The sequence below is a fragment of the Varanus komodoensis genome, unplaced genomic scaffold, assembly GCF_004798865.1.
Source record: "Varanus komodoensis strain SLA01 unplaced genomic scaffold, ASM479886v1 scaffold104, whole genome shotgun sequence".
NCBI classification, from domain to species: domain Eukaryota; kingdom Metazoa; phylum Chordata; class Lepidosauria; order Squamata; family Varanidae; genus Varanus; species Varanus komodoensis.
Window position 1 is genome coordinate 60,896 of NW_025335289.1, and position 27,704 is coordinate 88,599.

A 27,704-nucleotide genomic window follows, 5' to 3' on the forward strand; every position below is an offset into this window, starting at 1 on the left:
TGGGCCACCTCTTCCGTCGTCGGGCAAGCCCAGGTCTCCCGAGCCAGAGCACAGGTGTTTACCCGTCACCAGGTCCCCAACAGTGGTTCCCCAGGACCCCTCCTGGAAACATTACTGGTTTAAACTGGGAATTCGTTTCCAGAGCAGCCCCCCAAAAGCACCCACTGATCTGCTGAGCTTTAGAAGGTGAACACTGATAACTTGTCCCGAGTAAAACTGCTCTAGGGCTGCTACCAGCATCGCCATCCCAGGGTCATAGTCTTGGTTGTGTCTTTTGAGTCAAAGCGTCTTTTGTGTCTTTTTAGCGCAAGCGAAGGCTGGCTTTGGCAAGACTGCGGAAGCCTCCGCTCGGCCTCTCTGCTCGGCCACGACTGAGCCAAAGATGCGGGGAAGCAGGCAGCCCGGCCGGCATAAACAAACAGGTTCAGACCCGGGCGCACACGGCAGGAGACGCGCATCTCCCTTGATCTGCCACACCAAGGGTTCCTACGGGGGGTGTTTTTTCGCTTGAGTAACGTTCCCCGAACACAAGGCCACCTGACCCCACAGTACTATATGCAAACGGAAATCTGATGCGCCATAAATAGACGAAAACTGGGAAGGGAGCAAGACACTGGGAGAACCAAACTAAGCTGCAAAAGGCCACGTCCCGCTGGATGACGTTTCCTCTGAATGCAGCTCGTGCACAGCAAAGGGTTATTTCCACTTCAGACGGGGTGGGACTCTGTGGTCTTGCTATATGGTTGGGTTGTGCTGTGTATCGTTCCCAGACCACGGACCAGGCTGACTGGGGCTGATGGGGGCTGCAATCCAGAAACATCTGGAAGGGCGCAGGGTCTCTATTCCAGAGTCAGGGGCTAAAGTTGTGGCTTCCACTCGGAAAACACTCCTGGACCCTGGACCCAAAAGCCACCTCCAGGTGCTGCCCCTCCTCTGCCCCCCGGCGCTCTTACTGCACTCAGCCCCCTTTGCAGTGAGAACATTTGCTGGAGAGACAGTGGGGGGAAGACAACCATCCACTTGTTCCGGCATGCCCACGTGTACCAAAGCATTAATTCATGCAAATCAGTGACGGGGGGAGAGGCAGCTTTCAGGTAAATTATCCAAAGCAGCAGCTCTATCAAGGATAAGTTTGGGATGCTAGTAAAAGAGCAGACAGGCTGGCTGGATGCATTCTGTGGCGTTCTCTGGGGGAGACTGCATTTCATCAGTGGGGCCTGGCTAGAGGGCCTCCCTGAGGAGGGGGCTCCCACCTGTCAGGCACACACAAGCGTCCCCCGTGCCTCCGCAGCCCGTGAGCCGCCATTTTGCTGGAGTAAAGCGGCACAGGAGGACGGCCCACCTGCATGAGAATGAGCTCGGGGGCCCCCAGGTCGCAGGTGGTCACACCGAGGATCGCGGTGGCATTCCTGTGGGATGCTCGCCCCCTCCTTGGGAACTGGCAGTGCCGTCTCCGCTGGCTTGCAGATGGCTGACTGGGAGCAGCCAGGAGAACGAGTGCAAAATTGGGGGTCAGGCAACAGTTCTTGGGGTTCGTCCCCACCTTTGCCTTGATTCTGGTCTCGACGTACGTCTGGACGGCCCTGATTTACTTGAAGGCCAGCTCTTTGGTGTGGAGGCAGGGTTTAGACAAGCTTCGTTGCTTCTGCCTTGAAGCTTTGTTGCTAAATGTGCTTTTGGCTCAGCTGTGCCTTTTACTCCCTCCTTTCCTTTTATAAATAAACTTATCACCTACCTCGAGCTTGTCTGCTTTCTCCCAGGGAAGCCCTGAAACCCTGAACCTTCTCTTTGGCAATTGCTACCACCCAGGTTTCAGGCTGAGGGCTTGGAAAAGGGAGTGCCGGTTTGGGCTTCCACGTCGTGCGTTCTGGGATCGTTCGGCGAGGCCCAACCGTCCCCAGCTCAGGCCGAGACGAATGCGAGAGGCTGTGGCAGGAGAGCTGGCAGGGCCGTGGCTCAGCCCGAGCCAGCCTCGTCCTTGCCTACGCTGCCAGGAGTCCGGCGGCCCCTTTCCTCTGACGGAGGGGCAGCACAGCGCATCCTGCTCTGCATGCAGCCCGTTCCCGGATCCATCCAAGGCATCCACAGGCAGGCCTGGGAAAGGGCCCTTCCTGGAGCCCCCGAGGCGACAGCGAATCGTGTCGGCGGCCTGGGGCTGCCCATGCGTCCCCGTGGCTCTGGCGGGCCCCTGAACCCCCTGAAACGGCACCGCTCGTGCGGCTGCCGCCTCTGCCCACCCGACTCGGCCTGGGGCGGCAGAGCCGGGGGCCCAGAAGCAGAGGCGGCAACTCTCCCCCAGGCACGGGACCCGCATACGCTGCTGGCACGCTTGAGTGTTCATTCTTGCCGATGAGGTCGAGGCATTGCCACATGCTCCTTTTTTCTGGGATGGGAAGAGCTCAGATCCAGTAAATATGCGGTTTATTTACTGTCATAAATATGTATTTATAAATAAATACATCAGTGTGAATGTAGAAACAAACTTAAGATGGGGGAGAGAGCTGGTGGTAGGTCCGTCAGGCTGGGTGAATGCACAAACAAGCCCTTTCCGCCCCAGCGCCCTCCAGACAGGTTGGGTTGCAACCCCCATCATCCTCAGCTGGCATGGCCATGGGAAATGGCAGGAGACGGGGCTCGTCTCTGCCCAGGGCACGAGGCTCAGTGAGCCAGACCAGGAACAGGGGCTCCGGGTGCAAAGAGGGCCCTTGCAAGCGGGAGGGCCCAAAACCACACCGCAGAGAAGCCGGCGGCGGAGACCCTGGGCCAGGGGGAGGGGTCTGTGGGGCAGGGCTGGTCACCCAAGCGTGCAACGGAGGCAGCCCTGGCTCGACCCCCTCCTGGACGGGCTGGACCCACAGAAGCCACGAGGTGGAGCCAAAGGGGGAGGCCGGGAACACGACGCACGGCCCCGACCCGCCTCTCCCTGGACGGAGCGCTGCAGCAGGCAGGCCGGGGGTGACGGAGGGCCTGGCTGGGAAGTGGCTCTGCGGGACACGCCGGCAGGTCCCTGAGTCCGAGGCGACTGCCTCCCGGCAAGAGCGCTCTGGGAAAAGAAACCTGGAGAGCGAGCCAGCGAGGGCGGAGGGGCTGAGGACGGGAATGGCCGCTGCAACGGCCCGAAGGAAAAGGGCGGCTGCGAGCCCCCAGAGATCTTGGCCGCCAGGGCACCAGGACTCAAGGCAGACGCTGCTCAGCGCTGGGGACTTACCTTTCCTCCACCGGGTTGGTGCTTGATGTTATCTGTGGACCCGATCTTGGAACGGACGTTTTTGAGGTCGGGGGCCGACGCACTGGTTGGGGGCCGCGGGGGCTTGGGGACGGGGCTGGTCTTCGGTGCGGCTTTGAGCGTGGAGGCTTTCTTGGGCTCGGCAGCCGTGCTCGCCGTCCCGGAGGCTCTGGGCCCGGCCGGCTTGGGCTTGGGCCGGCTTGCTGCGGTCCCGGTGGGGGCGGGGGCCGGCGTGGTCGTGGTCGAGGCCGGGGCGCTCTTGGGGCGGGTCAGGTCAGCTGCGGAGGGGGGAGGAGGAGGAGAGGACAGCACCGTCAGTGGGCCTGTGCGGCAGCCGTGTGGAGAGCCCGCGTCTGGGAGAGCCACGGGGCCACGGGACCAGTGCAGCGGGCATGGGTTACCTGATGGCGATTTCGCAGGGGTCTTCTTGGCATCGGTGGGCTTTGCGTCTGTCTTGATGGCTGCGCGAGACGAAGAAAGGCAGCTGAGGCTTTTGTCTGGCCCCAAGCCCGCGTCTCCCTGGCTGCTCTGCCTGAAGGAGCCCCCACCCCCCCAGCCGCTGACCTCCAGGCGGTTCGGTCTGCAGCTCCCACCAGCCCCTGGTCAGCGGGTTCACAAAGGCTGCCGGAAGACACCGCGCCTGCACGCGTCTCTGCGGCAGGCTCTCAGCCGCCCCAACCGCCTCCCTCGCACGGGGGCCTTGCAGCCGCCTTGCTCCCGCAACCGTCGTGCATCTCCCCAGACTATGCCGCCCCATTCGCCGAAGCCTCGGGGCAGCTCACAACATAAATTAAAATATAATACATTAAAAATATAAAACAAATTAACAATATAAAATAAGTCGCCCTGGCCAGATAAAATAAGCAAATAATATTAACAATTAAAATGACGTTTAAATAAAAAGGTCTTTTAAATAAGGTCTTTTATCTGATAAATAAATCAGAGACCATCCACTTGAGAGCATGCTAAAAACGTCGGAGGAACCCCACGAGGCCGCTCCGTTTCTGCTTCCCTTCCGCTTAAGCGTGCCGAGCAGCCTCAAAGGCAGTTAGGGCTCCACTCTTAAGTGATGCGTCCTTTTTGCTTTTTCTTTTACACATCTCAACCTGGAACAGGAACCCTTCACACAAGCGCACAGAAAGGGGGTTGCAGCACCAGGGGGCACAGACCCAGGTACCGAGAGTGACCAATCAGCTGCTGAGTGATGGCCAGTCACCAAAAAGTACCACACAGAAGCAGAGCGAGTCAGAAGGGGCCTCCTGGGCCATCTAGTCTGACCCCCGGCTCCAGCCAGCTCCGCTCACGACATGCCCACCACCTAGCTGTTCAGGGAACACCATGTGGACCCAACCGTTCCTACTACACTGGCATCTCTCGTTTCATTTCGGGTTCTTTTTAGGCTGCCTGTAAGTAAATGAGCACAGCTTCGTTTACTACCCCCTTTTATTTTTCTCTTGCTCGTTAAGAACAAGCAGCACTGTGGAGCCTCTTCTTGAAAGCATGCGCAGGCCACGGACGCACAAACGCTCTGCCACAATGAAGGCCACAAGACAACGGGCACGGCTGCTTAATCGTCGCTAGCCAAGCCGGCCTCCACTTGGGCTCTGGGACCTGCAAAGCCTTGACACTGCTCTGAGCCAACTTACGCAGGGAGGCCGTCGGCGACACGCCAGGCTCTTTATTTCTTATTTATTTATTTAAACAACGTATATGCCGCCCCATCGCATGAGCCTCGGGGCGGCTTACAATCATTAAAATCCCATATAAAATACAAAAAATTCATCAAATAAATAAAATACAAAAAATAAAATAAAATAGTGGATCCAGCCTGGTCAATTTAAACCAACAAATAAACCATTAACAGTTAAAATAGCATTAACAGTTAAAATGGCACCGAAAAACAAATAAGGATCTCAGGGGGCGGGAGGGCATATATGGACGCAGGCGCTCCTTCAGGTAACCAGGTCCCAAGCCATCCAGGGCTTTGTAGGTGATCACCAGCACCTTGAATCGGGCCTGGTCTTCCATGGGGAGCCAGTGGAGCTGATGGAGGACCGGGGTTACAGGCAGGCCTAGGGTGCAGTTGGCTCTGCGACAGCCACGATCCCTCAGCTGGGCATCGCCCACCCCGATCTGGGCAAACCTGGAAGACAAAGACCAGGTCCCCCCCACCCCCCCGGGGCGACACTCACTGGAGGGCCTCTTGGGCGGGGAAGCAGTGGCGCTCCTAGGGCTCGACGTGCTCAGGCTGGTCAGCGCTGTCGTCGGCTTGGGGGCGGCGGGGCTGCCTTTCGCATTTGGCCGAGGGGTGGCGGCGGACGGTGGTTTCGAAGGGGAGGGCCGCTTATCCGGGCTCTTTACATCGGTCCCCTAGTGACAAGAAGGGCCACTTTCAACCAAGGGTCTTCTCTTGAGAAAGCCCCTTTCCTTGAGAACCGAAAATGAGCAGTCCCCCCCCCCCGCCCCATCCCAAGAAAATGCCCACACTGAAAATGCAGGAAAGGGCCACCCACCCCGATGCTTCCGGCCTTTCCCCGCAGAGGTTGCTCTCCCCGTCCCCAGCGCCAGCCATGGGGGTGCTGTGCGAGGAGCAGCGTAATGCACAACTCGGCAACTGAATGGCGTGACCCAGCCAGCTCAACCAGGGCGCACGTGCGGCCCACGGCCAGGTGAAACACCCCTTGGGGCCGATGGAAACGCCACCCGGTCACAGGCAGGCCCCTGCGGGCGCCCCTCTCCGTGAGACCGGGAGTTAATCCAAGTGCAAGTGGGTGGGGGGGGGGGGCAGGGGATACGAGGAGCGAAATTGGGGAACGCCGCGGGGCTGAAGCCACAGCAGGGTCCGGCACAGACTGGGCAGGCGTTGGCCCAGCCCTCCTTTCTGGAAGTCTGAAATCCAGCGGGAGGCAGCCCTGTCTCCAGCCGTGCGCAAACCGCCAATGTGACAACTCCTCGTGATCTCCAGGCTGGGACGGGCCAGGGGGCCTTTGGATACTGCCAACTAACGCTCTCATGTTTGACCAGGATCAGTCCAGGAATCCTGCATCGCGGGGGTTATCCAGCAGCCGGGGAACAGGTGAGGCCCAACTGTTTCCTCACCTAGCAGGACTCAGGTAGCACACCTTTAGAGAGCCCTGCGTGGTCCCAGGGTTCGACCTGGGGGTTAGGCCTCCCTCTCGGAGGCTTCGGGAGGAAATGATCCGAGGAAGGGATCAGAGCCCGACATGGGGCCGGACCAGGTGGTGGGGAGGGGCGTCTTTTTGGCCTTCCGAGAGCTTCCGCAGGCAGCCCTGCTGCCACGACTCATGGGAAAGCACTCTTCCGCCACGATGCAAAGCCTGGCTTTGAAGCCCGCGGCTCCCCCTCGCCCATTCGAGGCATTGCCATCCGTGATCGTGGAGCATCGCTGGGCTTCAGCAGCCTTCCTCTCCATGGGGTGCGCAACACATAAATGATCAAACGCATGCCTTCGTCAACCTGGCGCCTTCCCAATGCGCCGGAGAATCACAACCCTCCTCCTCTCCGGCCAGTGGAGCCCCCCAACCCACACGGTGGGTGCCACCCTGGACTGTGATGGCGTGGCCGCAACCACGCCATGTCGTGCCATGTGGCACATGGTGCTGCGAGCAGCTGTGTCCGGCGTGAGGCCACGGACCCAGGAGATGCTGCCCCTTCACAAAACGCTGGTCCCCAATTTTCAGGAGCAGCGATCTGTTCGTTTGAGTCATCCCCCCCCCCCCCCGCCCCCCGCCCGCACTGCCGTCTGCCAAGAGGAAGCTCTTTAATTACAGGCAGAAGAGAAAATTACTCTGTAGGCTTAGATGGAGTTTGTCCGAGACCATCTGGAACTGGTGCAATCGCTCGATCGGTTGACGCAGCTGGGAAAACATCCCTTTTCATAAAGGTGTGGGGGCACAGGAATACCTTTGGGGGCGGAGGCAAAGCTATGCTATGGGCTTCCTTTCCGCGCATAATCACCGAAACCCAACGCTGTTCCCTGGGGGCTGTTTAGAACTGTGCGCGTATTTTAAGGTGAAATTCTCCTAGTGAAGGTGTAGCGGGCTTGGGGACGTGCGGTCCAGTCCGTCCCACTTTCGCACACATGAACCCGTCACAGCGAGCGCCTGAATTTTGGCAAGTGGCACTCGGTAGCCATGGGAACTAGAGCCGAGCGAAGGCTGCTCACCTGGAGGGAAGCCTTCCCACCAGAATCTAAGCAGAAGGGCCTTTTGCTCAAGGATCTGCCCACGCCCCCACCTGGCTTCCTAACAGGAGCACTGGAGATCCCGCTCTTTCGTCCCATCCTTCCCCTCCCCACAACCAAGCTTCCCAGTGATGTCTCTGACTCTGTGACTGCGGATTCATTCTACCTCAGTTCCTCTGGAAACAGCGCTTGTGACGGACAGCACCGGTGGAAACCCGCCTTCTTTCTCCCGTTAGTCTGACCTCCATCTCCAGAGCAGCCTCCCCCTCCCCACCCGGTGCCTCCCAGGCGCTTTGGGAGGCCATTTCTGTAATTCTCCTAACGAGGAAGGGCGCCAGGTCAGCGAAGGTTGTGCTACCATCTACAGACTCTTGTGATAAAATATGAAATGTGATACAAATCCAGATATATCTCTTGTGACATGCGACTCACGCCTGATCAATACATCTCCCTGGAGGGCCTCCAAGAGGGGCTCATGGGGGCGGCTTAGTGACCAGATGCCCTTGAGTGGCACGGCCCTCGCCCCCCAAGCCAGGGGTGGGAAGCTGGCCAGCTGAGATGTGCCCAAACCCCCTTCTTCCCTGGCGTGCTAATGACACGTGTGAGTTGAGGTTTTTTTCCGGGAAGAGCAAGCCATAAAAACCGTGCCTCCCTATCTGCATTCTGGGATGTATGTTCCTGCCCATGTCCCAGGAAGTTGCTCGACCTTTCGGGGCTGCCCAAAGCGGCTGCAGCCGAAGTCACATGCTGCTTAACAGAAAGGCAAAGTGGCAGGACTTCAGCTGGGGAAAGCGGGGTGGCGATGGGCCAGACACGTGCGAAGCCGAACCCCGACCCCCGAGGCCGGGTCCTGCCCCACAGGCCGTGCCGGGGGCTCTCGGCCGGAACACGGTGCTCCTTACCTTTGGCTTGGCGTCCTTCGGAGTTAAGGTGGCGGGTCGTGCAGCGCTTGTTGCTGGCCGTTTGGGGGTGGCGGCGGCGGCAGCTGGGCCTGCGGTAGGGCTGGTGGCTTTTTTAGTTTGGCCTGGTGTGGCAGAAGCCGGCCGCTTGGTGGGGGTGGCGGCGGGGGCGGCGGGCATGGGCTTGGTTTTCGTGGCAGCAGGCTTTGCTGCTGGAGTGGCGGCTGAAGGCTTTAAATTATAACACACACGCAGACACACACACACGTACGTGTAACAAAAAGAAACGAAGCGCATTGTAAACAAAATGTTCGGCAGCAAAAACGTGAGCAAAACAAGTCAATTCAGGAGGAACAGAAAGGCAGCGCGTTCAGTTCTCTGAGCGAAAGCGTGACCACGGCGGGGGGGCCACCGGTGCCACTTGGACAGCATGGAGCCTCCCCGCCTGCTCCGGACGCCCCTGGGAAAGGGGACGGCGACGCCAGCCTTGCAGCGAGGGGCTGCCTCCGCAAGGTGACGCCTCTGCCGGCACCCTGCTCTGGCCGAGCGGGTGGGAGGGCGGGGGACCGGGGCAGTCCTGCGGGGAGATCAGCAGAGCCCCCTGCCCCTCCGCCTGCGGGCTCGCCTTCAGCAGCCCACGGGCAAAGACGGCAGCGGGAGCAAGCCGCCCCCATTTGCACCCCCGCCCCCCGCTGGTCAGGAGACAATGCTGAAAAGACACCGCAATGCCGAGAAGTTCTCCTTTCCCTCCCTGCCTCCCACATCGTGCCGGGGATCGGGCCAAGGGGCTTGGGGCAAAGGGTGCGGAGCAGACTTCCTGGTGGGAGGTCCCCGGATCAAAGACGGACTTCCCACTTGGAAGGATTAGCGCTTCCCCGCTTGGGGCTCTGGAGAGCTACCCGTCCGTCCGGACCGGCAAGCAGCTGGCTGGAGGAACAAGCAGCCCTGGAAGCCACGCGGCCTTCCCATCACGCTGGCACAGCCCCGGGAGCTGCCCTGCAGGAGCCCAGCCCCTGGCCCATCCGGCTCAGTGCGGCCGGCACTGACCGGCAGCAGTGGCCCTCCAGGGCGTCAGGCGGGGGTCTTCCAAAGCCCCCCCCCCACCGAGGAGGCCCGAGGGGGTCAAAGGCTGCTGCTCTCCCCAGGAGCCTCCCCGCAAAGGGAACGTGCGGCACATCCTTCCGCCAGGCGGCTGTGTCCCTAGCGCCACCAATCCACCCGGGAGAGAAAGAAAAGCAGCGGAGTCAGCGTCCATTCGGGACTGTCTCCTGACAGGCTGAGTTTCCTTCGAGAATCTGAGAGCAGGTTTGCCCGCGCCCCCAGGGGCCTTTGCAAGAGGCCAGGCGTCCCAGGCCTGTCGGTGCCCGAGGGTTCCTCCTGGCACTCAGCTGGGCTTGCAAACGCAGTTCTGGAGCAAAACACTCCCTCGTTCCTGGATCCCTCTTACGACCTGACCACCAGTTGGACTTGGGAGGTGGGGGGGGGCTTGGGCAAGGGAAGGGAAGGGAAGGGGGTCTCCTGAGGCCACCAGCTCAGAGAACAGAACTTATCATTAGCTCAAGCGGGGAAGAGAAGAAGCAGGCACAGGAGACTAAAACCCGCAGAGTGAGAAGGGCTGTCGGATGACCCTCACCTTGGCTTTCTTCTCGGGGCTTGGCGGAAGCTCCTTGCTGGGAGGGGCGGCCGCGTCGTTCACCCTCTCAACCTCCGCGTCCGGCTTTGCCTCTTCTGGTTTTGCTGCCCAAAGCAAAAAGGAGACGACAGGCACTCAAATTTCACCCATCGGAACGGTTTTCAGCAGAGTCGGCAGGGCGGCATGAGAGAGAGAGACAGAGACAGACGGGGCCCGCGGAGCATGGCCAAGGCAATGGGGATCACGGCCTACTCCATGTCCGCAGTGGACAGAAAGCCTTCCTATCACACAGGGAGTGGATTTCCACATGCTGGTTACAAAGCCTGGGTCACTTGATTGTTTAGAAAGCAAACTTCCCACTGCTAGGCTCAGTCTGGAACAGTGGTGCATTCACAAGGCGCACAAGGGCGTCTGTCCCCCCCCCCCCCGTGCGAGGACACACCCGCCTCGCCGACACAGGGGTCCTTGCCGTCTTCCACGGAGCAAGCAGTGTGCAAGTGTTCCGACTGTGTGATGAGTTTATGCGCCGAGCGGACACTGGTCAAGATGCCATGGCTGCCCCAGCACGGACGACACAAGTGGCTATTCCACCTGCAGCTCATGTGGGGGCCCAGAGAAACCCCTTGATTCCGCAGTCACAAGCCCCCACACGCAGAGGAATGCAAAGCCCAGTATTTTAATACCCGCATGCAATCAGAACACGCTCCCGAATGCCAAACATCCTGGGCCTGCAGACCACAACACTCGGCGGTTGAGCGACATTCAAGCTCTTTTTGCTTCTTTTCAGTCCCGCGTCACGGCAGGGCGTCCCTGCAGCCCATCTGGACGCGGCTCTTTCCTCGACACGGGGCCAGGAGGTGCAGGCAGGAGCTGGCATTCCGGCGGCTCCCGCTGCCGGGGCTTCCTACTTCTCTTCTGCCTTGGGTTTAAGTGTGCAGGAACGGGGGAAGTCCCTGTAGAACCCTATACAGGAAGGCGGGGGACACTCCCCCTTCATTCTGTGTTGGATCCCCCATCCCACGGAAGCCCGCCCAAGCCCGCTTTGTTCAGGTGCCCACCTCCCAAATCCGGCCCATGGGCAAAAAGCAGGTCGCGGCAAAGCGGGGCGAGTGCGTGTGAGGGGGTGGTGGTGGGTGAGCCTCATCTCTGCCCCCAAACCACCACGAGCGATTAATGCGCGTCAGCATTTTCTTTGGCCTCTGGCAAGGGAACATGCAATTCAGACGGTCACGAGGGCAAAATTCACACCACAGAAAAATGGGCTGTGCTGGGGGCCAGCAGCCCCAGGCCTCTGGCCAGACTGAATCGGCAGCCAGGTCACGGAAGGTCCCGGGCTTCGAGGCTCAGGGTTATCTGCTGCCTCCTGCAAGTTCAGGGGGGGCACAAGGACAGGCAGGGCCACAAGGAACCGGGTGGCTCCACACGCTTCATGCGAGATCGACTGATTGACGTTCCCGCCGATTCAGCCGCCCCAGTCCTGCTCCCTGGCCATTCTGGTCGGCCGTCGCTCAGAAACTGTTGGTTTAAGCACAGGCAGCATCCCCAGGGTGCACCTCCCACTCGAGGCATCCATGGCCCGTCTTCCCTGCCCCTTCTCCGAGGAGTCTGCAGCGGTCCGCGAGGCTTCCTGGCCCCCCGGCCGGCCGGCCGGCCGGCCATCCGCACAACCTCCCCGGTGAGGTCGGCCAAGGCTGGGAGAAGTGACTGGCCCAAGATCACTTCCTGAGCTTCAGAGCCGAGCAAGGTTTGCATCTGGTCCTCTCCAGACCTCATCCAAATCTCAGGGCACAGCGCAGCACAGGTCTCACGTGGCACAGACAGAGCGATGGGATGGAACACACACGGGGCCGAACTGTCGAGCCTCTCCCCACCGGAGGTCCTCCAGGTGTGCTGGACCACAGCTTCCAGCACCTGCTCCAACACACCTGGGGCACACCAGGTCGGGAAAGGCTGAGCCATTTCGGAATGCTTTTATCATGCTGATCCCTTCTCTTCCGTTCTCAGCAGTTTCCCGTTTGCCCCTCCCCTGGCCTGCACATCCCTTTGCAAGCAAACCCCCCTAATGGCAGGTCCCCAGCCCCTCCCACTCCCTCCCTCCAGCCCACCCACCCAAATGTATTACCAGCCAAAGCCGCTTTGTCTTTCTGAGCAACTGCAACCCAGTGTTGGGAGCCGGGCCTTTTGATCCTTCGTAACTTTGCTGGGGTGCCGATGGAATGAGACTACCGAACCACATCCCTGAACCTTGAGCAGCATGGCAAGAAGGTCTGGACTGAGCCAGAAACGCACAGGCAATCTAGGTTCCTCTCTCTGAATACCTGCCCCGACTTGATACCCTCCAATTCCCACAACTGGCCTGCAGTTCCCGTAACTGGGAAACACGGCCTGGGCAGCTGGGATCGAGCGCTATGCTAGCAGATGAAGCGACACCCCCGCCCCCGGCATGCACCCGTGCCGGGCACGCCGTCATTCTGGAAGGCGAAGCAGTTCAATGTGGTTTTCACGGGGAGGCGGCACCCTGCCTCCTCAGAGGAACGCCTGATTACTGTGTGCGCAAATGCTAACTCGATTTGGGCAGCTCCTCCAGAGGACCACCAAAAGAGAAAGCGCGCCAGCGCAGCAAGGCGAGAACGCCGGGCTCTCCCCCTCCCTCGTCCGCTGAATTTGCCGCCCACCGTGCTCCTCGGCGCACATTTGCTTTCATTCAGCATTTAATTACGAGGCCGCCCTTTCTCAGAGTGCTGGAGCATGAATGCTCGCCCCCCTGCCCACCCTTCCGGGGAATACGGGCGGGCGGGGGACTGCCAAATCTCAAGCAGGCTTCTTCGTTAGTTAACAAAGACTTGTGCAAGAGAGTTGCTGACTGCGGGGACAGCGAGCGAGGAAGTTCGAGTCCCCCTCCCAAAAGGAACTGCACGTCATCTCCCTCCAAAACACACTGGACAGGAGGGTCTTGACCCCCCTGTCCCCCTTTTGAGCAGTACGCACAGCAACACGTGGAGGTTGTTATGGGGAGCACACACAAGGTCCGGGAAGATAGACTGCTCTTGGTCCTGGAGGAACCCCTGCAAGCTGACGGGGAGCCTTCATGGGCTGCATAAGGCGCCTAGCCCGGAGGTGCCCCACCTGAAGCCAAACCAGGCGGCCAACAGAAGCCAAAATTCAGGATGAGGACGGAGATATCAATCGGGGCAAAGATAAGAACGGTCCTGTTGGCTTGGATGGACTTGCTCTCTGTAATATTTAATGTTTAATATTTATAGATTTTAATTTTAATTGTGCAGCCAGTGTGTTTCTGGGTTTTAACTGTAATTGTAACTATTCTGTATTTTGTATTTATTCATTTCTGTAAGCCGCCCCGAGGCTATGTAGCAAAGGGACGGCATATAAAAACTTCAAATAAATAAATAAACTAAATAAAGGGGGTGGGGGAACGTGCAGAAGCTGCATCAGAAGGGAGAACCCAAGAAAAGCTTGATCGGGGTGAGCACTGAATACTGGGCACAGCAAAACCCTGAAGAAAGAGGTCTCTCTTACTGAACCCCGGGAAAGTTCAGGGCAGCCTGGCGGCAAAGAAGCTGCCGCGCCCTGGAGGAGTTGTGGATCCTCTCCCTCGGAGAATCAGGCATCGCTGCCAGAGACACCACCGGGGGGGGGGGGGGGTTAGGGCATCCTTCTCCAAGTTGGCGCCCTTCTGTGACATCACAGCTGGCTGGGGACGATGTGTTCTGCAACTGGAGGCATCTGGAGGGTGCGGTGTGGGGAAAAGCTGCTCAGGGTCGCGGAGCAGGGCCACTTGGGTCCCTCTGCAGCACTCACAGGGAGCCGCACCTCGGTGACCCTGGGTTTTGCTCCAAGGCCAGTGCCGCCAGCCCCGAGGCTGACGAGGGAGGCCGAGGGCTTGGCCTGGTTCCCCAGTAACTCCCCATGGGCTCTTGCGCTCCTCGGACTGGACCAACGGCCTTACGGGCTGCATGACTGGGTCACCGCACCTGCATATTCACAAGACCCCTCATGGAGTGAGTGCTATTTGTACTGGAGGAAGAAACGGATGGAAGACGGAGCCCATCCTGTGATGTGACATTCACTCTGGCTGGCTCACCACTAGATAATCTGCAGCGATGCCAGACACAATTATTCTTGAAAAGGGAATCTCTGAAGAGTGGCCATTAGCTCGATGCAGCGACTCAAGTATGCGCATATCCTGACGAAAGGGTCTGTGCCAGCATTCTGTTTGGGAAGGCGCCAAAGGACTTCCTCACCCCTCCCCACCCCTTTCTCAATGTCTCAGTAGTCCAAATTTAGGAATGGGAGCTAAACCGGAGTTGAGGGGCCAGCAAAGCTGCTGCCAGCGGAGCTGTGCCAATCTACTGGCCGGGGAGTCGTAGCCGAGTCCGGCCAGGGCACGTGACTCCGAGCAACGGGACGGGAGCGAGGGATGTGGGTGCCACGACCCCGCATGAACAGGCTCTGGCATCAAAGCTATCACACCGGCCTTCCTCACCCTAGTGCCACTGGATTGCTGGACTGCAACTGCCCCACGCTGGCTGGGGCATTCTGGGAGTCGTGCTCCAGTCCGGCTCGAGGGCACCAGGTTGGAGAAGCCGGGCCAGCCAGCAGATGGTTCCAGAGCGGTGAGCAGGGGGCCAAGCAGACTTCCGTGGAAAAATCGCACTGCACGAGGATCACCAGCTCAGCACCCCACCCCACCCCACCCCACCCCACCGGGTGAAGAGGCACACGGAAGCGGAGGCCGTGATGGACAAAAAGGGGGTTGCACAGCACACAGAAACTCCAACAGAGGAACTTGCAGAAGGGAAAGGTTTGGGCTTTCCTCTGAGTCTAAAGCATGGCTGGAGATGTTCGTTGGCCACCCCCCCCCCCCGCAGATCTTGTTGGAATACAACACTCACCAACCCCAGCCAGCATAGCCAACGTACAAGGATGACAGGAGGTATGCTCCACAACAACTGGCCTACACGTATGACATCAAACCAAGACAAAGCTTTCCCTCGAGGTATCAGCAAAGCCATCGGCCAGGGAGGCCTTCGGAAAGCTCTTGGAAAAACAACTGAAAAGATGTGTTCTGGCATCACCCCAGAAAGGGAAGGCAAATTTCCAGGATTCGTGAGTCAGACAATTACACCTAGAGACTTAGGGAAGAAAATCAAGAACCTGGGGGCCCAGATCGCTTTCTCTTCAATCCTTCCAGTTCAACGAAGAGGAAAAAACAGAGAAAGAAAAATATTCAAAGTGAAAGCCTGGCTATGAAATTAGTGCCAAAAGAGAACTTTGGATTCCGGGATAACGGGCTACTATTCCTGCAAGATGGGACAGCCACCAAGCAATAGGTTGCACCTCACGGACGGACGACTGGAAAGGATGGGCTTGGCCGCGGCAGGAGGAAGCTTATCTGGAGGTCTTTAAATGGAATTTGACGGGGAGGGAGATGCACAACTTTGGCACGCCCTCAACTAACAAAGATTCAAGCACCACAACGGAGAAAGAAGCTCTAGCAGGGCTTAACGACAGTCTCCCAAAAAATCTAGGAATGAAGCCCGAGTCTCATCCACTTGGCCTTTGATGCCTATGCACTATTGCCCAGAGTATGGGAAACAAACACCATGAACTGGAACTCACAATACAGGACTTGATGGGCATAACTGAAACTTGGTGGAATGACTCCCATGACTGGAATTCTACAACTGAAGGCTGTAACTTGTCCAAGGAGAAGGAGCAAAAGGGGAGGGGGAGCTGCACTGTATGTTAAAGATATAGATCTCTGCAAAGGAAAAGGGGAAGACGAGGCTGGTAGTTTCCTCAAGAGCGTTTGGATAAATATAAATGGAAGCAGGACTAAAAGGGGCACAGTATTATTTATTTATTTAGAGAACTTCTATGCCGTCCCATTTGCCGAAGCCTCGGGGCGGCTCACAGTCATAAATAAATAAACACAATATGAAACAGTTTAATTTAAGTCGCCCTGGCCAAAGAATAAAATAAATAAATAGTACTATCAATTAAAATAGCGTTTGAATTAAAAGGTCTTCGCCTGGCGCCGAAAAACAAATGATGGTGGTGCCAGGCGGACCTCTCTGGGGAGCGTGTTCCATAAATCGTAGTGGGAGTCTGTTATTGACCACCCAATCGAGGAGGACGCGAGAGCCAAACTCGATACCACTGTTACGGCGGGCTTCCAATTTCCTGCTATCTGCCTCCCAACACAACTCCTCCAAGAGATTTCTCACATGCAGTGCTGACCACTTCCTCCAGCAAAGTAGTGATTCCTAGAAGCCAACATGGATTTCACAAGAACAAATTCTGCCAAACTAACCTAGTTTCATTGTTTTGGCTGGGTGACCTCCCAGATGGACTGTGGGAATGCTGTGAACGTAATCTATTTTGACTTCACCAAAGCTTTTGACAAAGCAAGTGCCCCATGACAGCCTGATTAGCAAACGAGCTAAAAGTGGTCTAGAGAGAACACTTGGGTGGTTCCAAAAATCAGACTTAAAGGGTGCTCATCAACGGCACCTTCTCACACCGGGGAAAGGCAACAAGTGGGGCATTGCCGGATTCTGTTCTGGGCTCGGTGCTCTTCGACAACGATCTGGATGTGCAAGTACAGGGAACAATTACCAAAATTTGCAGATGATACAAAACTGGGCAGATTAGCAATTATCCTGGAGAGCAGAAAGAGGGTTCTGGGAGATCCCGATAGGTTAGAATGGTGAACAGAAAACAAAAGAATAAAATTCAAGAGGGACAAAAGCCAAGTTGTACACCTAGGGAAAAGAATCCAAATGCATTGCTAGAAGATGGGGAATACTTGGCTCAAAACGTGATGTAGCTGCCGAAAAGGCAAATGCTGTTTTAGGCTACATTAATAGAAAGATCACTTCCAAATCACATCAAGTGCTCGTTCCGCTCTACTCAGTGTAAGTGAAACCTCATCTGGAGTACTATGCCCAGTTCTGGGCACCACAATTTTAAAAAGATGCAGACAAGCTGGAAAGAGCTTGGAACAGGGGAACAAGGATGATCTGGGGACTGGAAACAGATCCTGTGAGGAGAGATAGAGAGAACTGGGTACGTTTCGCCTCGAGAAGATGGAGGAGACATGTGACAGCACTCGACAAGTACTTGAAAGGCTTCCAAAGAGGAAGGACAGCATCTCTTCTCGCACATCCCAGAAGGTAGAACCCAGAACAATGGACTTAAGTTGCAAGGAACCAGATGCAAACTAGATTTCAGGAAAAATGTCCTTACTAGGGAGGTGGTGGACTCTCCCACACTAGAGGCATTCAAGATCCAAGAGGACACCCCTCTAAGTGAGATGGTGTGATCTGATGCCCTGCATTAGAAGAGGGTTGGACCTGATGGCCTTCTTGGCCCCTTCCAGCTCTACTATTCTGTAATTCTGGTGGTGCTTTTTAATGGAGTGCTTCACCCCATGCAGTTAATACAATGATGCCAAAAGATATTTTAAGGCAGTATCTATTTACATACGCACCGCACATTCAGAATTGCTAAAAAGCTTTTGTACAGCAAGCAATCGTGTACCATCTGCAAGTTTCGTATTAACGAATTCAGCATAAATATTTGGGAGGCAAGATGAACTAGAAGCTTGGTTCACGTGTGGAGTGGGCGAAGATGTGCTCCGAGATTTAGGAGGAGGGCAGTTCTGCATTATCGTCAGAGACAAAAGGCGAGGTGTCAGTTCAGCCATAATAAACGTGCTGTTAGTCACCATCCAAGTAACTGCAAGGTCTGATCCTTCTCAGTCTGGCAGCTGGTCACTGAAGCAAGAGGTTCCAAACCTGCCAGCTGAACGACTAAGATAACGCACTTCCCAAATCGACTTCCAGCTCTGCGAAAATGATGAGACTGTTCCTCCCAGGGGACTTTAGCCCCAGCGGCACTGGAGGCAGAAAGGTTTACCTTCTTTCCTTGCCCTCCACTAGACTTCTGCGCTCTTCCACATCTCATTTTTTCCTGCCTTGTCGGGAGGGAGGTTTTAGACATGACCCCTGAAGCAGGACGAGACTTTCACCCAATTTTCCCACGTTCCGTGCGGCCCGCCACGCAGTACTACGCTAAACGTCGCTGCTCTGAAGACCTCCCGCTGAAGAAAAGTTCTGTGTCGCCTGAAAGCTCACCCCTTCAGCACGTGGAACTTTAGCTAGTCCATGCAGCTCTTTCAAACGTTCACAGGGGAAGCGTCACATGTGCCTCAGCTGAGGCCATTTCTCAGGGTCTGGAGATTCCACCTGACCCAGCAGGAGTTCAGCGCTATGGCCACTTGGGTAAGGAAAGGAGAAAAGCATCTCTCCTTCGTGGTTGAACGAATGCCTTTTACTCCTGACCCCGTTTCACCGCAAGCTTCCACAATGACCGATCAGCAAGGGGTATTTCAGAACAACAGCTTAGCAAGGCTTAAATCTGGCCCTCCTACCCACTCCATGCAGCCTCAGGTGCCCAAAGAGCCACGGGGCTTTCAGGACTACTCCTGCCCGCCTCCGGTCTAATCACGTTCGGCTCTCCATCAGCCTACCCTGAAACAGACAGGAAGTGGGATTCACAAGGAGTTTCGGGCAAAGGACCGGAAGAGCCACAGGGCATGCTCAGGGGAACTAAGCTGAACGAAATCATCCTTCATTGAAATAGCTCCATAATTCTCATAATGGATTTTCTGCCGATGACGCTAATCCTTTAGAGGAATGGATTAAGCCGCACGGGAATGGCCATCTTTACTCTATCTTCATAGCGACGGACCCAAAAAGGCAGCCATGCGGGCCGGAAAAAAGCAGGGCAGCAGCAACGGCTTACTGTGAATACATGAATTGTGGGCACTGAAGATGGGGAGACACGAAGCAACACTACTCTGAAGAGGAGAACCTAAAATTCAACAAAACTCAGAGCCAAAGAATCCTCGTTGCTTTGATCCCGCCCACCCAAGGGGGAGACGGAGAGAGAACGCGACTGCTGCGCTTGCCCGGATGCTGAAGTGCTACAAACGCGAGCTGGCAAAAGAGCGCTGCATTCGGAGGCTCCTGAAAGCTTCGTATGAAGCAGCAAAGCCACCAGCCTAATTCACAGAAACATGGACACAGAGCGAGTCAGAAGGGGTCTCCCGAGACATCTAGTCTGACCCCTGGCTCCAGCTGGCTCTGCTCACGACATGCCCGTAATTCATATTCTTGGGGTTGTTGTGCATTTCATTTGGCTGGCATCGTCAGGGATGTCCTGCCTTATTGCCAGGAGGGCAATAAAACCCAGACTGGCCTAGTAGTGGAGCCCAACAGAACCAACAAACACTACTTCAATTTCATTTCTATTCTGCCAACAGCTAAAGCTCTCTGAACAGTTTACAACAGTTCCAAGTTGCCAGTGCAATAAAACACCATAAAATCTTTCCAAAGTACAAAAATCTAAAAAACAAATTAAAATAACCAAAACAACGTACGATGAGGAATAGCCTTCTAAAACGGCAGGTCATTCTCTCAAGTCCTTGAATATCCACGTCTATCTTTAAAAGCCTCCGCATCAGCAGTCATCTTATCCTGGTGGCCTCAGAGGGAGGGGATTTCTGAGATGTGGGGCTGCCACGGAAAAAGCCTCCCACAGCTTGTTACTCGATTCCAAGCATTCACAAGAATGTGTGAAAAGCCTTGCTGGATTGCACCAAAGACCCGTCTAGCACAGCACTCCGTACACAAAGGTGGCAAACCAGCTGCCCACAGGATCCCCCAAGCAGGACGGGTGCAAGACCTCCCCTTGCCCAAGCTCCTCAGCAACAGGTGTCTGCAGGTAAAGCCACCTCTGGTAAAGGAGGAAGCCCACAGCCAGAAAGGCTAGTAGCCACGGATAGCTGCTGCCTCCTCCGGGGATCTGCTCAAACCCCTTTTAAAGCCAATTTGGTGACCATCACAAATTCTACAGTTTTACAATACGAAGAACTTCCTTTGGTCTGAAACCCCCCACCCATCAGCTTCAAAGAATGACCCCAAGTTCAAGTGAGACGGGAGAGGTAGAAAAAGGTCTCCCTCTCCAATTTCTCTACTCCGTGCTTCATTTTAAGCGCCTCTATCCTGTCTGCCCGACTTGCCTCCATTCCCCGCTGGCAGCCCCACCTGCTGTGGCGGCTCCACAGAGGGGAGAGAAGCGCCAGCTGCCTGATCATTCCCGATGCCCTTCTCTGCATTTTCTCCCATTCAATGATGCCCTTAATTAGGCAAGGCAACCAGAACTGGGCCCACGCTTCCATCGGGCTGCCCGCTATTGCCCCAAGATCCCTTTCTTGCTCCGCCACGACTAGCTTTGGTCCCATCGGTGCACGCTCGTCTTTGGGATTTTTTTGCCCCACGATGCGTTGCTTTGCACTCGCTTCCACTGAACCGCACTGGCCATTCTGGTGCCCATCCCCCCAGCTTGGAGAGATCCCTTTGCAGCGCCTCACCATCTCTTTTGGTTCTGCTCATTCTAAATAGTTTGGTGCCAGCAGCCAACCTGGCCATTTCATAGAAACATAGAAACAGAGCGAGTCAGAAGGGGCCTCCAGGGCCATCTAGTCTGACCCCTGGCACCAGCCGGCTCCGCTCACGACATGCCCGCCATGTGGACGTCCAGCCTATCCTTGAGCACCCGCACCGGTGGGGCCTCAACGACCTCCCGTGGAAGCCCACTCCACACCCTCGGGGTCCTGACTGTCAGGAAGTGCTTCCTGGCACCCAAATTGAACCTTGGCTTCCTGAGCTTTGCTCCGTTGCAGCGCGTCCTGCCTTCCTCTGCAGGGAGAACAGGTCTCTCCCCACCTCCGTGTGACGCCCCCTCGCGTACCTGCATGTCGCCAACAGACCCCCTCCGAGTCTCCCCTTCTCCAGGCTGAAGAGACCCAGTCCCCTCAGTCTCGCCTCATACCCCATCATCCCCTGCAAACCGGCCACCAACCTTGTGGCCCTGTGCTGCGCTGACTCCGACCTGGCTGTATCACTACTTTCTCCTAATTCCAAATCCTTTACGAATAGGCTGAAAAGCACTGGCCCCCATACAGAGAGCTGCAGGTCTTCACTGCTTCCATCTCTCCATTGGAAGCTGTTGCCATTTATTCCTACCCTCTGCCTTCTGTTCTTCAACCAGTTAGTGACCCATATAAGGACCTCCCCTGCTCAGGAGCCTCTCTCAAAAGCCTTTTGGAAGTCCAAGCAAGCAAAGGCTACTGGATCGCCCGTCTACATGCTCACTGACACTCTCAAAGGCCAGTCGGTTAGTGAAACAAGACTCTCCTTGCGGAAGCCATGCTGATTTGTTTTCAGCAGGGTTTGTCCCTCTACGTGCTCACTGATTCTATCTTTAATAATGCTTTCAAGCAGTTTACCCAGGATGGACGTCAAACCAACTGGCCTGTAACTTCCTGAATCCCCACAGGATCCCCTTTAAAAGATTGATGTTATCTTGGCCATTCTCCAGTCCTCTAGCACATGGACTGTTTTCAGGGACATACTGAATATTATGGTAAGAATGCCAGTGATTTCCTATCTGAGTATTTTAGGGACTCTAGGATAGATGCCATCTGGACTGGGTGATTTGCTGACTTTCAGTTTGTTGATAAGGTGAAGAACTCCTTCCCTGGTCACTACTGTCTAACTTCGTTCCCCAGACTCCCTTCCACAATACATAAGCCCAAGGACTTGACCCCATCCAGAATGGGCCAAGTACCCTCCACCTGCCAGAAGGACCACCCATTATGAAGGATGGCATGAACCCAGGAATTGGTTTCGAGAGTCAAGACAACCTGAACGGAGCTTCCAGACCTTCCACAGAAAGCCCATTCCTGGTGCAGCGAAGCTTTCCTTGTTTTGAACAGCACTGGGGAAGTGGGGGGCAGGGTGGGGGTGGGTCTTAGAGTTGCTGCTGCCCTTAAACCACAGGGAGTCCAAGGCAGCACGCCAATTTATCGCGATCTGCAGAGATGGAGGGCAGGAAGCCACACGAGGTGCTCTCCAAACACGCTGGGCTGCGCTGGCCACGCTGGACCCCCTCAGCCTTGCCGATTCCGGCTGCTCCGGGGTGTCAAGCGGTGTTCTTTCCTGGCTCTGCCAGGAGATGCCGCGAGGGGCCAAACCTGGAGCCTCCCACCTGCACAAAAGGGGTGTGGCGATGGAGCATCCATGGCTGCTTGGACGGCGGGTGGCCCATCTGCCTGCCTGCCCCCACCCCAGGGCAGCCGCGGGGAAGGAGTGGGTTGCAGCTGATCAGTGGGGAATTCACACCAGAGCGTCTCCCACCGCCCCAGCTGTGGCAAGCGGCAGATCTGCCCAGGAGACGGGGGGGCCGCCCGTGAGTGCTCTGCCCCTCCCCTGCGCCACATCCAAAAGGCCCTCTCCCACCGGAGGGGTGGGGTAGGAACGGGTGCCAGGGGCTGGACCACACAGAATGCTCTATTTAGCACAGCCCCCCGCCAGCCCCACACACCCCCATTTTCTCCTCTTGCAGCTACGCAAGACCCTTTCCCATTTCCTTGCTGGGCGGTTTTTCTGCTTAGGAATGTCCTCCCCAAACCGCTTCTTCCCTGCCGATGCACAAGGTCAGTACGAAATACATGCACATTTAAAAACCGAGCGTGTGACCGACTCAGCCTCATCTCGTTCTCCCCCCATCCGCATTTCTTCTGCTCCTTTCAGGAACAAGATTTCTCCAAATGAAAGCTGTTCAGCAAAGCAGGCACAAAGAGCAAAGAGTGATCCTCATGTCAGGCCTCTGTGGGACTCAGTCCACCGGAACATGGAAACCACCCTGTGTATGCGCCAGATTCGGCCCTTTGGGAATTCCCTTGCTGGGAACTCAGCATCAAGAAAGTATTAGGGCTTTATTTTCAAATGCTCGCCTCTAGCAATAGCAGCAACTCAAGCTGCCACATCCTTGGAAGACGGAACAGAATTACTGTTCTCCCCGTTACTGAAAATGGAGGCAGGGGAAGGGAGTGGGAAAAGAAAAGACGTTTCAATGACCATTCGACCAGAAGTGTCCCTACGGGGACCCCCGCCTTAGCCCACCGCCCAGGCCACATGGCAGCCGTACTCAGTGGAACCGCATGGGAAGTCTGGGAATGTCTGCAACTGAAAATGGGGGTGGGAGAAGACCCTTCCTGAGAGTCTTCTTAAATTAGCTCTCCAGCAAGCTAAATAGCGAACAAGGACTCAAACTGGGGGACCCTGCTGGCTCCTGGTTCACCCCCTTTGCCACTGAACTCCTCAGGCTCAAACTTGGGCCTCGCGGAATTACGGGAGGGAGAACAAGGATATGGAGAACGGACCATACCATTTCGACTCTGGAGGGGGCTTACAGATTTTAAATACCCCCTTAAGTGAAGGCACCTTGCAAGGACAAGGTCAGGACATAAGAAGAGCCCTCCTGGAGGAGAGCATGGACCACTCAGTCCAGCATTCTGCTCTCACAGCGGCCAAGCAGCTGCTGGGGAGAAACCCGCGAGCAGGCTGCGAGGGCAAGAGCACTCTCCCACCCATGTTCCTCAGCAGCTGGGGCCCTGAGGCACACTGCCTCTGGTACTGGAGGTAGCAATAGGCATTGGCAGGTTTATCCGCCGTGCATTTTTAAAATCCCTTTTTAATGCCACCGAAAACCAGCTGCCTGGAGAGGTGGTGGGCTCTGCCGCACTGGAGGCATTCAAAAAGAAAGCCACCTGAGTGGAATGATGCAAACTGGATTGGACCCCATGGCCTTTCTTGGCCTCTTCTAACTCTACTGTTCTGTGATTCTATGAGGCAGGATTTCAAAGAAGGCTCCTCTCTGGTCCTGGATTTCAAACGCTTCACAACCCAAATTCGGCGCGAGGACCGCACAACCACTTCTCCCTGCAGTGCTGAACCACAACCAGAAATTTCACCCCAGCGCGATCTAGTGCCACAGGGAGAGGCCTGTTTAGTCCTTGGTAAGCCAGCGTTTCCTTGTTTGCACTTGCACGGAGGCTTTTGTTCTGTTTAACGCTGTGATGGGGTGGGGAGGGCCACAAGCAGTCCGAAGCGGTCCTTGCATTCTGCCGCCAGAAAACACTGGCTTGCCAAGGACCCAACCGGCATCCCCCCCGCTGCATGAAAAGACCAGCCCTCAGGCATGAGGGAGCCCGGCAAGGTGCGTTAAGTGATGCAGAATGACAACCAAGAGGTTCAGGAATAAGCAGGACTCCCAGGTCTCCCTGAGGGAAGGCGGAACAAACACCACTGCGGCCTGCCTGCCATGCCCATCCCTCACTGGAGAGAGAAGCAGAAACCAGTTCATGAGATTAAGATTTGCATAATCAAGTCAAGCGGTAAAATTTGGCTTTTCTGGGCTCCAAATCACACAGCCACAAAACCGGGTTCGTTCTGAAGCTGAGTGCTTGAAGACGCGGCAAGAACAAAAGGTCCTGCGCCACCCTCAAGACAAACCACTATGGGCACGGACTTTTTTGGACTGCAGGTCATGGCGAAGGGCCTCTGTGACTGCCACTTTCTGCATTTAATGCAAAACGCAATTCCTTCCCCGCACACCAGGTATGGAACAGTCTGCAACCAACTGATATGGCTGCCTCCTCGGCAAGCTGCAAAATGGCCTCCGTGATTGCTGCAGATGCCCTGGAATAGTTCACTCTTTTAAAATTGATTGCCCCTAATTGATTAAAAGAATCTTCAGAAAAGGAACTCGAGTATCATGGCAAAATAACTCAGGGACTCAACCGCTGGGAGGGTGCAGGGGAGAACTGTTCAGTTCAAACACATCCATGCACTTACGGAGTTGTGCGTCGCTCACTGTCTCGCTCACAGCCGTCCCACCAAGCTGCTCCCCGCGCTCACCAACGGTGGCAGATTTCCTCTGCGGATCTCCGAGGAGGAGAGGGCCATTGTGCCAAAGCAAGGCAGATGGGAAGGGAGCAAGGAAGGGCCCCCCACCCCCATGAAAAATGGCTTTGTTCAGCCACCTGAAGTTCTCCCACGCTGCATTGTGCGCCATCAAGTTATGGGACTGACAACTAGCCGAAGTTCCGGGGAAGGCAGCACCGGCGTAGCCCCGTTTTCAACCTGTCTGCAGAGGTGAACAGGTATCTCAGTGGCTGCGAGCTACTTGTTCATGCTGGATTCTGTGCCAACCACCCAGAGGGTTTCAGCTACGGGGCAGCACAGGGATGCAACCCACCCACCCACCCATGTTAAACAGAACTTGCAACTCTGGGGGAAGAATTCCTCTGAATACCAGATGCTGGGGACAAACAGGTGGCTGCACCTTGAGGCGAAGCCCCTCTTGGCAACCGCTCTTGCCTGATGGTCCGAACCCTGCAAGACTGTTCTTATCTTCCTACGCAAAACCACTTATACCACTAAGGCACGATGTTAGGAGCCTGGAGCCGGGATTAGGACTTGGGCTGCCGGGAGCAGGGGACTCTGCGGACCAAGGAAGGGGTGTGCCTGTTGGCCAGTATTTTTATCAGCCTTCCATGCATCCCCGAGTGCATCTGTGCTTTCTTTGGCCCCTTCTGCCTCCAGGGAGAAGCCTGGGACCCGGAAGACATGATTGGCAGACAAGAGCCGGAGACAGTCACGACCGCTCTTGCCACTGCACACAAGGGACCTGCGGAGAATTCTCCTCCTGCCTGGTGTGCGATCCTCTCGCTGTCCCGTCTCCACGCCTTTTTTCTAACCGCCACTTGCCGTTCCGTGGCTACAGAGCGGATCAGTCCTCCCCAGGCCGAAAGTGTCCAATCCACCCGACCCCTGCAGGCAGATCACACTATCTGGGATGATGGGAATTGTGGTCAAACACATCTGGAAGGCGCCAGGATGAGGAAGGGTGGTCTAATGCCCCGACATGTCCTACAAGGATAATTTATGTTCATGGCAGACAGAAAGCAAGCGCCAGCCTATGCAAAAAAAGGAAGCTTTGCACAACCCGAAATGCCTCTTCCACCCCTTACTGCTCTGCACGAACGACGCAAGCGCTTGCCTTCTTGCCATCCCATGCCTTCACACGGCCCCCTTTCCCATCCATTCTCTGGAATGCACACCTGTGTGACCCCCGTTGCAGGAAAGCGCTCTCGAGACCATCTCCGCGGTGCAGAGGGAGGCAGGACAAAACACATGTAGCAAGCCTTGCTTTTGGGTTCGCTTCTCCTGCCTACAGAAACCAAATTTGCACAGCTCCTAATCTGCTCAAAAGCTTAGCATTTTCTACACACAAAGACAACAGGGCCAGGGCGGCTTAGGCGCTGCAGCCTGTCCTGGACACCTACACAGCCTGAACCCAGAGGAGGCGTAACCACCGGGGAGCCGCACGCCTGAAAGGCAACTTGGATGAGAGGAGTGCGGGAGCAGCGCTGAACGCCGCCTGGTTGTTAGAGGGGTGTGGCAGAACGAGGCTTGGAAACAACCCGCCAATTTTGCACGGCAGGTGGGAGAGGCGTGTTGCGCTTTTGGCATGATGTGCTGGGGGGAAGAGGGGAGGGCAAGGCTGAGGAGGCCCCCGTCACGAGGACGAGTCGGGCACACTTGGCCGGACGCGTCAAAGGGTGGGAAGGGCAGGTGCCGGGACGATGAAGGCCGGCTGAAGGGTCCCGGGGCTGAACCGAGCTGCGAGCCAGACCCTCTGCACGGAGAGAGGGAGGGAGCCCCGCCCTCGCAGCGGCAGGCCCCGCCCTCCGTGTGCACGAGCCCCGCCTGCAGCCCAACGTGGTACAGCCCGGACTGAAATGCACCCCCTCCAAAAGATCCAGGCTGAGGAGGCATCAAGCAGGGAGGCCACTGCTGAAAACAAGCACGCCCCGCTGGCAGCCATGCCAAAGCGTAACATTTGCTCCGCATCGTAATGGCTTCGTAGGCATCCCTGTGCGCAACCCTCCCAAGCACCTGTGGTGCGCGGCCCGCAGCGGCTGGGGCTGAGCATCCCCCCAAGGAACGCGTTCCGTGTCTCCCTGCTGGTGTGTGGGGAAGCATTCCGACTATTCCTGGGGGTCCGTCTTTCCTTCGGAGACAGTCCGGCTACGGAAATGAACATTGGTGGGGTGGGGCAGCTGGACGGACTTGGGCCCCAGAGGCCACGCAGACCCCGGTTCCCGCCATGCCGGAAGGCTCACTGACCGGTCACCGCTGGAGCACAAGCCACTTTCTCCACGTGAGGAGGGTCACTGTGCCCAGTGCGGAATGAGCCGAGGGAGAGAGGGACGGCCCCGCAAGGCCACTGGCATCCATGGGAAGGAAGCAGATGCTTGCCCTTCCAGCTACGGAGAAACACCCGTGGGGTCAAGACACACTGGAGCTGCAGCGGCTCTGGGGACACCACAGAAACCCAGCCCTCCCTGAGCCACCTTGGCAACGGGTCCTCCCTCCACTCCGCTGCTTCTGACATCCACCGTGGAGTCCCCTCTGTAATGCCTGGGGTCCATCCCTCTCCGACCCCTAACCATCGGCTGCAACGGTTGCCTCTGCCAGCTGCCGGCAATCACCCCGGAATCCTCCTCCAGTTTCCCTGGCGCGCCAGCAGGGCCTCTTCCCAATCCCATTCTCCTCTCTAAACGTGACCCGCTGCACCGTTTCTGGACCCTCGGCCTGGAAGGCTCCTGGCGTTCTGCCCCCTCAGTGGGAAGTGATCCCACGCCGACTCTCTCATCTCCACTTAAAAGAATCTCAGGTGCTGGGGTGGAAAAGCCCTCTGCATCCTTCAGCACTCACCTGGGATATGTGGAGGTAAACCTGT

General features: G+C 56.5%; 1 protein-coding gene across 5 annotated transcripts in view; it reads right to left on the reverse strand.

Annotated features, from left to right (window-relative positions):
- LOC123017863 (nascent polypeptide-associated complex subunit alpha, muscle-specific form-like) overlaps positions 1-27,704 on the reverse strand; it is a 72,565-nt gene that overhangs the window by 17,758 nt on the left and 27,103 nt on the right. For all 5 annotated transcript variants that reach the window (XM_044419485.1, XM_044419488.1, XM_044419487.1 and 2 more), the window contains exons 6-10: positions 9,963-10,066; positions 8,333-8,560; positions 5,419-5,596; positions 3,628-3,687; positions 3,209-3,504 (exon numbers count right to left, since the gene is read on the reverse strand). In XM_044419485.1, coding sequence (XP_044275420.1) covers positions 3,209-3,504; positions 3,628-3,687; positions 5,419-5,596; positions 8,333-8,560; positions 9,963-10,066 — 866 coding nt within the window. The remainder of the gene's footprint in view (positions 1-3,208; positions 3,505-3,627; positions 3,688-5,418; positions 5,597-8,332; positions 8,561-9,962; positions 10,067-27,704) is intronic.